We start from the raw sequence: 9,449 nt of genomic DNA, 5'->3' as shown, positions 1-9,449 counted from the left end.
AGGATGGTCTCGATCTCCTGACCTCCTGATCCGCCCGCCTCGGCCTCCCAAAGTGCTGGGATTACAGGCGTGAGCCACCACGCCCGGCCTGAGACCCTGTCTCAACTTTAAAAAGCTGTTTCATTAACACTTCAGAAAAACCTGGATGACTCTTTTTAGCTCCCCTTTGCCAAACTTTCTTCATATGCACCACTCTCTCATATATGCTGTTTCTTCAGATAAGGCAATACAAGTTTTTCCCGTTAACGATTTATATTTTTTCTGAGACTATATCCTAGTCTCCAGATTTCAGCAAGGCTTCCTGCTTTGAACTGAGAAGATACTACCCTGGTCTAAAATTCAGAGGCATCACAGAACACAAGAAAAAACACTGATAGCATAGTTCTTTACGTACTTATTGGTTCGCTGTGAATCCTCAGGCAAGTCAAATTCCCTGAGTCAAAATCCCTTAATCTATTAAATATGAGAAATTATATCCATATCTCATAAGGTGTGGTGAGGACTAAGAATACTGAATACTCAACACAGTGTCTTCCCTAGGCAGCTGTCTTATCACACTCATTCCATGTGGACTTTACTCAAGAAGATAACAATTCCCATTCCGAGGGCTCTTTATTTAGCCTCTGCGCACTAACGAAAACTTCCCAAATCACTAGCATAACAACAATGAAAATATGAAAAGTTACTCTTTAAATATCACAAAACCCAAGAGACTAATGTTTATAAGAATCCCAAGAATCTAAATATACTAGCTTCATTTTAGTGTATTTAGACGTCTGATTCAACCAGTTTCAAAATCTGTACACACAAATTTTTCTCAGGTTTCTAAAATTGGCCTTTATGCCTTAAGACCCATGACTAATCTTTACTACCATAGGAACATACAAACTTTTATGAGATAAAACACTTTTAGCCATAGATAATACTGATCACAATTAAGTAAGATTAGTTCATAATATCAAATCTCAAACTATGACATAACTGCAGAGTACTATTAAATATGATTTTAACATCTAAGAATAATTACATCTCATTTTTATATCAAGGGCTCTTTCAGACCTCTGAAACAGTTACAACTATTTCAATTCAAAGACAATCTTACTACTTTCAAGGGCAAATCAGGCCAATGAGATGTTTTCTCCAAATGATTTTATGACTTCTATGAACACATCTACATACACAAGAAACATTTCACTTTAATATATTCACATTATTTTTCTAGTCAACATAATTATAAACCCTGAATACATCACTAGAATCCCAAATGAAGTTTTATGATACTACTTGAATTCATGTACAGAAAATTCAGCTCCATACAGCAATTAGAGCTGAAAATATCCAAGCCAAATTCAATATATTTCTTCAAAATCTAGTAAATATTCAAAAAATGACTAGCTTGTATTACACCTCAAGAACTAAAACACACTTTTGATATGTAAGTACTTGCCACACATTGTCAAAACGAACCTTATCCCATATGAGCTCAGCTCCATCCCCCTTTTCTGCTAAATGAACTCTCAAAGTCTCAATGCTCTTTGAAAAAAGACGTGCATAGCTCTTTACATCTAGAACCTGCTGGTCTTTCAGGCCTAACTGGGGTTCATTCTGTTGATCTGATGCATTCGTTTCTTCTCCTAAAAAAAAAAAAATATATATATGTGTATATATATATATTAGAAATTTCACTGATAAACATCATTCCTCTACTGTGCTCTATTTAACAAGTTCAATCCCCAACCATTAAGAAATCAAATATGAAATATATTCCATTAAAATAATTATCATGGGGCCGGGCACGGTGGCTCACACCTGTAATCTCAGCACTTTGGGAGGCCAAGGCGGGTGGATCATGAGGTCAGGAGATCGAGACCATCCTGGCTAACACAGAAAAACCCCGTCTGTACTAAAATACTAAAAATTAGCCGGGCGTGGTGGCAGGAGCCTGTAGTCCCGGCTACTCGGGAGGCTGAGGCAAGAGAACGGCGGGAATCCAGGAGGCGGAGCTTGCAGTGAGCCAAGATGGCGCCACTGCACTCCAGCCTGGGCGACAGAGCGAGACTCCTTCTCAAAAACAAAACAAAACAAAACAAAACAAAAAACTGTTAAAGCTGAGATAGGAAAGGTACAAGACCACCTCAGAACCTCATAGGATTACTGGGAGATTCAAAGATATAATGTAGATAAAATGATAAATAAGCATTATGCCCAGCACCTAGTGAGAACTCAGTAAGCGGACACTACTAGAGTCATAATTAAATCTGTTTGATAACTATCCCCAGATTGTTGAGAACTGCTCTAAAATGATATCCCAAGTCTCCCGGGATCTTTTAAGTTTCAATGGGTGTTATATTGCTGCGCATAAATTAATCCTAATATAGTTCAGATAAAGGAGAGACAAGAAGTGTTGAAGGGGAATGGGATGAGAAAGCAGCCACAACAATTGTTTTCCTGCATTTAAAATTTTAAAATGTGCTGGGCACAGTGGCATACAGTCCCAGCTACTCAGGAGGTTGAAGCAGGAGGATGGCTTGAGCCCAGGAGTCCAGGGATGCCTTGTGCTATGACAGCCTGTGAACAGCCATTGCACTCGAATCTGGGCAACACAGCAAGACTACGCCTCAAAAAAAACTTTTCATTTCTAAAAATTAAAAAAAATTTAAATTAAAAATGTGTTTCTAGATTAAATCTTAAAGAGATAATCACAAGGACACAATGGTGTACATAAATAGGCCAGGTGCAGTGGCTCACGCCTGCTATCCCAGCTACTCAGGAGGCTGATGCAGGAGAATCAGTTGAACCCAGGTTGCAGTGAGCTGAGATCATGCCACTGCACTCCAGCCTGGGCAACAGGGTGAGACTCAGTCTCAAAATGAAACACAAAGATGTACATAAATATATAGTGATCTCAAAACTTTATTTCAGGGAAAATATGAAAACACTACATGTTAATCAATAACAGACTAGTTAATTATACTGACAAAAGCAAGTCAGAATTTATCAATAGTATGATTCCATTACGCAGTGTATACACGACTGCCTGCGTCTGTGTGCATAGGGCGGACCACCAGAACACTCCCGAAAATGTTATTAGTGGCTATTTCTCTAACTGTGGGACTTCAGTGACTTTTGTTCTTCATACTTTTTTGCATCGTTTGAATGTATGAAGACATACCATTTTCAACCAACAACAGGGCTATACAAAGACTTTAGGCAAGGACATTTCCAGCTTATGTGTTCCACGACTAAAATGTATTCTTTACCTTGACTTTGTACTTCAGCCCAGTCCAACGGAACTGGAGGTTTCCTTTTCCGCCATAGTTTGTCCATTGTCAACAGATACCTGATGTCATCTTTAAAAAGCTTAAAAAAGAAAGATAGATCCTATGAACCCTACAATCCCTAATTGATACCAGAACATTCCATTGCTGATCTATTATATTGCACTATGAAATCTGATTTAAAGATACATGTCATATACCAGCAGCGTAACGATTTTCAAAAGAGAAAACATTTGTAAAAGGAAGTTCTAACAGAATCCCTACATTGAAAACAGTGAAATGCAGAAGTGCTCTGAGGAATGCAGAGTAAAGGAGCCCTGAACTGCTGACTGCCCCTGCCTTCCTAAGTCACCTCTCCAAAAGCTCCCCTAAAGCTCCAAAGATCAGTCTGAAGCACAATCATACAAATAAATGTACACCAGCTCCATGGGAACTACAATCACTGAGCCTAGAGATGCCAGTCAGAAATGCCTCCAAGCTCATGGGGACATGCCAATAAAGTATACAGATTTTTAAACTAAAGTGCTTCACAACAGAACTTCTGAACTGCGGTATCTTTAAAATGTGGTCTCCCCTCGAAATATAACCTACAGAAACAAGAGCAAAAATAAAATGAAAAAACCCCCAAACACACAATTATTACAAAAACAAAAACATTACAAGTAGACGGAAAAACCAACCTATGAAAAGATGTGCTAGAACTTCAAGTGATTTTAATATTTTTTTCTTTTTCCTTATCTGCATTTTCTATTGTTAATTTATTCATCACATTTATTGTTGGTACCAGGCAAGAACAGAAATTTCGCTATAATTAAAAACCACAGCCATTTCTATCAAAATATACTTAATCCATCAATACTAACTGAGCATCCTTAATCTTTAGAGAATAAGCCAAATATACAAATAATCAGAATACAATTTAGTGCGAATAGCACAAAGCCCTGGGTAATATAAGGATTTCTGGCCGAGCGTGGTGGCTCACGCCTGTAATCCCAGCACTCTGGGAGGCCAAGGTGGGTGGATCACGAAGTCAAGAAATGGAGACCACCCTGGCCAACATGGTGAAACACCATCTCTACTAAAAATACAAAAATCAGCTGGGCGTGGTGGCACGTGCCTGTAAGCCCAGCTACTTGGGAGGCTGAGGCAGGAGAATTGCTTGAACCCAGGAGGCGGAGATTGCAGTGAGCTGAGATCACACCACTGCACTCCAGCCTGGCGACAGAGTGAGACTCCATCTCAGAAAAAAGAAAAAAAAAAAATGTCTATTTTATCTAAGAAATAAGGAAAGAGTCTCCTTGTGACAGCAACATGTGAAATGGGTACAAAGGCAAGGAGATGAATCCACTATGACTTGGGTAACAAATGTGGCTGGAAACATTTTGTAGAGGATCGTGAAGGCTTGAACCAACAGTTTTCTAAGCCTAAGCTCCACTTCTTTCTCTTTTATGCAACTATTACTAAATATTAGGAGTCCCTCAGATTTCTGTACTGAACCATCTTTTCATTCTATCCTCCATGGTGTATCATGTCCACTTCCAGTAGTTAACCACATCTATAAACCTAGGAATCCCAAACATATCCCCAGTTGAAACCTCTCTACTTATCTACAAAAACACTTCTCTAATGTTCCAAAAGAATCTCAAATGAGTTCAAAATTGCTGTATCACCTTCTCCTACCCTCCCCCAACCCCTATACACACATTTGCTTCCCACCTCACTTGTATCAGAGAACAGCACCTCTGTTCTTTGACCTGCCCAGGCTGAAGTGCAGTGGTGTGACCATAGCTCACTGAAGTCTCTACCTCTTGGGCTCAAGTGATATTCCTGTCCCAGCCTCCTAAGTAGGTAGGGACCGCAGGCTCAGGCCACTAAGCCTGGCTATTTTTTTTTTTTTTTTAGTGATGGGGTCTTGCTATACTGCCCAGGCTGATCTTGTGCTCCTGGCCTCAAGTGATCTTCCCGCCTCGGCCTTCCAAAGTGCTGGGATTACAGGTGTAAGCCACAGTGCCCAGCCAGGTACCATTTTTCATTCCACTGACCTTCACCATATACATCCAAAATCCTGTTGAGTCTACTCCTCCATACTCCACTGGGAGTACAGATGGCCGTACTCCAGATTATTCCGGCACTGCACAACTCCAGGGGCACTGTCCCAGATTGGTTATGATCGAATATCAGATCCTAGGGTAGTGTGTGCATCCCTTCTATCCCCTTATAGTGATCCTGTAAGACTACTTTTCAATGGACTGCCACTGTCTTGCTGTAACATCCTTAACAAGGCCTAGAAAGTCTGCCTGATCTGACGTCAACTTATCTCTCCAGTCATCTTTTTCCACTCTCCCCCTTAATGGGATATATGTCAGTTTTCCAACTGAGAGTTTCCTTGCACATACTGTACCATATTCTGACTCTTATTCCTTCAAGCCGTGGGCTTAAATGTTACCTCCTCTAGAAAGCCTCTTCTGAAGCCTCTCCCTAGCAACATACGAAATGGGTTCGCAGGCGAAGGGATGAGTCCATTAGATGAAACTTACTATTAAAGGGCTGCAAAGCCACTGAATTTAATGTCATTAAGACTTTGAAGCTGAAATGTATTGTTCAATGTTTGACTTCTCGGCCGGGCGCGGTGGCTCAAGCCTGCAATCCCAGCACTTTGGGAGGCTGAGACGGGCGGATCATGAGGTCAGGAGATCAAAACCATCCTGGCTAACACGGTGAAACTCCGTCTCTACTAAAAAATATGAAAAACTAGCCGGGCGAGGGGGCAGGCGCCTGTAGTCCCAGCTACTCAGGAGGCTGAGGCAGGAGAATGGCGTGACCCTGGAGGCGGAGTTTGCAGTGAGCCGAGATCGCGCCACTGCACTCCAGCCTGGGCGACAGAGCAAGACTCTGTCTCAAAAAAAAAAAAAAAAAAAAGCAAGGACTCTATCTTCTGTCTTGTTCACAACTAAATCCCCTGTACTTAAAGAAGTGTCTGGCACACAGATGTTTAAAATTATCTGCTAAACAACAGATTGGGGATGCACTTCAGATTTTTCTGGCATTCAAGTGTTGCTCAGATTGGAATGGAAATAAGGATACCAGTTTGGAAGATACTGCTGATGCCCATATCAAAGTTTACTGCATCTTAAGTATAATAAAAATAAAAACTATTATGATGCTTAATACTGAGTGTCAACTTGATTGGTTTGAAGGATGCAAAGTACTGGTCCTGGGTGTGTCTGTGAGGGTGTTGCCAAGAGAGATTAACATTTGAGTCAGTGGACTGGAAAAGGCAAACCCACTCTTAATCTGGGTGGGCACCATCTAATCAGCTGCCACTGAGGCTAGAATACACAGAAGGCAGCAAAACATGGAAAGACTAGACTGGCCTAGCCTCCCAGGCTACATCTTTCTCCCATGTTGGATGCTTCCTGCCCTCAAACATTGGACTCCAATTCTTCAGTTTTGAGACTCAGACTGGCTCTCCTTGCTCCTCGGCTTGCAGACGGCCCTATTGTGGGGCCTTGTGATCGTGTGAATTAATACTTAATCAATTCCCCTTTATATATATCTATCCTATTAGCTCTGTCCCTTTAGAGAACTCTAATACAACCATGTTTTAGAAAAGGGCTGTAGTGAGAAAATAAATGCAATAGGGATAAGGAAGTCAATCTGTGGGCTGGGCACGGTGGCTCACACCTGTAATCCCAGCACTTTGGGAGGTCAAAGCGGGCAGATCACCTGAGGTCAGGAATTTAAGGCCAGTCTGGCCACTATGGCGAAACCCCGTATCTACTAAAAATACAAAAATTAGCCAGGCATGGTGGGGGGCACCTGTAATCCCAGCTACTCAGGAGGCTGAGGCAGGAGAATAGCTTGACCCGGGAGGCAGAGGTTGCAGCAAGCTGAGATCATGCCACTGCACTCCAGCCTGGGCGACAGAGCAGGATTCTCTCTCTCAAAAAAAAAAGTCAACATGTGACTTTCTTCCTCTGTAACCACTGAGGAAATGAGACGAAATACAAGCTGGGGAGAGCAGTATGTGATTTAAGACAGCAGAACCTGTGCATGCTGGAAAGCAGACAAAAGAAACCAAGAAAAAAAAGATCCAAGACACAGGGTAGAGATGAAAATCCTGTCTGAATACTGGTATAAAAGAAAAGTAAAAAGCCACATGCAAGACTTAGCCTTTACTGAAAGTGGTTTCTCTCCAGTAGAAAGAAAAAGGTTAAGAGTTTTCGGTGATGCGGATCATTCTCTCAACAGGTAAATCATGTACAATGGCTTCAAACCTGTTATTATATCCTTAAGGTCATCTGCTTAGTGAGAGTTGCAAGAATACTGACTCAGTTTGATAAGAGTTGGGAAAGTTTTAAGCTCTGTGATAAGCTTTGCTAGGGGCTAGGCTCAGTGGTTCATGCCTGTAATCCTAGACTTAGGGAGGCAAAGGCTGGAGGACAGCTTGAACCCAGGAGTTTGAGACTTGAAACCAGGAGTTTGAGATCTGCCTGGGTAACATGGTGAGACCCCATTCTCCACAAAGAGGGAAAAAAGAGTCAAAAAACCCCACACATGTACAACTTGTCAGGGAGTCAAGACAGAACAAAAAACTTTTCAAACATGGACCTGAGGGTCTAGATGAACAATAATTATGTAGACCCAATAAAAACAATCTCATAGATTTCTCTAGAAACATTCAACAGGGAAATAATATATGCTGATGAAGAAGGATTTCACCAAGAACAAGGGGCCTACAGGGTTCAAGGGTAATTTAGGACACATGTCAGTCAAATTGCTAATAAAATATATGAGCAGAAAATAAAGGTGAATATGAAGCCAGGAGGGGTGGCTCATGCCTATAATCCCAGCACTTTGGGAGGCCAAGGTGGGCAGATGACTTGAGGTCAGGAGTTCATGACCAGCCTGGCCAACATGGCAAAACTCCGCTTCTACTAAAAATACAAAATTAGCCAGGCATGATGGTGCACACCTGTAATCCCAGCTATCAGGAGGCTAAAGCAGGAGAATTGCTCGAACCCAGGAGGCGGAGGTTACAGTGAGCTGGAATCGTGCCATTGTACTCCAGCCTGGGCAACAAGAGCGAGACTCCGTCTCAAAACAAAACAAAAAAACTGAAAATGAGAAGCAGCAGAAAAACCAAGAAGTTCTATAAAAAGTGAGGGAAGGAAAGACAACCAAGAAGGTATACAAGCCGCCTCTAATTTTACCTCCTATTTAGATGTTATACAGATAAATTTAGTGTAGATAGTAACATTTTAAAACTTGCATATCCTGACTGCATCAATCATTTTATTAGGACATCATAAGGCATATACATAGAAGCTTAATTCAATTTTATGGACTATTTTAAAACAAGCAGAACTAGAACAATACATCTATGCACAACAATACATCTATCCATGATTATAAAGAAAGTAAATCTAACCTTCGTAAAAAGTTTAACTGGATCATATCCAGTTGATTTAGCCCATTCCTTAGTAGAAATACGTTTAATGTCACCATCTTCATTAGATGCTCTAGCTCTGGCTTCAGCTTCTGTTGGTTCCCCTATAAAACAATCATCATTTTATGTTCAGCTGTAATTAATGTAGAACTGAACTCTTTCACTCACCTTTGGGAATAAAAAGAGTCACTCATGGAAATCCCCAAATGCAACACATTCTGAGTTCAAGGAAAAGGAAAAATAACATATTCATCAGCATCTTTTTGTATCCCAGTTTTCTTTCTTGTTTTTGGAGACAAAGCCTCGCTCTGTCACCCAGGTTGGAGTGCAGTATTAAGATCTTGGCTCACTGCAGCTTCTACCTCTTGGACTCAAGCCATCTTCCTGTCTTAGCCTCATGAATAGTTGAGACTACAGGTGCGCACCACCACGCCTGGCTAATTTTTGGATTTTTTGTAGAGACGGGGTTTTGCCATGTTGGCCAGGCTGGTCTCGAACTCCTGACCTCAAGTAATCCACCTGCTTCAGCCTCCCAAAATGCTGGAACTACTGGCATAAGCCACCTTGCCTGGCCTATTGTACCTCAGTTTCTGAAAGCTACACAAATCAGTTAAAAGCACAGACCAGTCACGAGATCTAGGAATAAATCTGCAGCTCTATTTACTAGACTTGTGAAATTTCTCTTAACCTTGATTTTCTCATCAGTAAAATGGAATCACATT

At 41.2% G+C, this 9,449-nt stretch overlaps 1 protein-coding gene across 1 annotated transcript in view; it reads right to left on the bottom strand.

Annotated features, from left to right (window-relative positions):
* Positions 1–9,449, bottom strand: part of UBA2 (ubiquitin-like modifier activating enzyme 2) — a 45,214-nt gene that overhangs the window by 16,934 nt on the left and 18,831 nt on the right. Inside the window, exons 8-10 of the mRNA XM_011948908.1 lie at positions 8,710–8,831; positions 3,261–3,360; positions 1,444–1,634 (exon numbers count right to left, since the gene is read on the bottom strand). Coding sequence (XP_011804298.1) covers positions 1,444–1,634; positions 3,261–3,360; positions 8,710–8,831 — 413 coding nt within the window. The remainder of the gene's footprint in view (positions 1–1,443; positions 1,635–3,260; positions 3,361–8,709; positions 8,832–9,449) is intronic.

The sequence above is a fragment of the Colobus angolensis genome, unplaced genomic scaffold (genome assembly GCF_000951035.1).
Source record: "Colobus angolensis palliatus isolate OR3802 unplaced genomic scaffold, Cang.pa_1.0 Scaffold107, whole genome shotgun sequence".
Taxonomy (NCBI): Eukaryota; Metazoa; Chordata; class Mammalia; order Primates; family Cercopithecidae; genus Colobus; species Colobus angolensis.
Note: the sequence above shows the minus strand (reverse complement) of the source record. Positions and strands in the feature narration are given on the sequence as shown.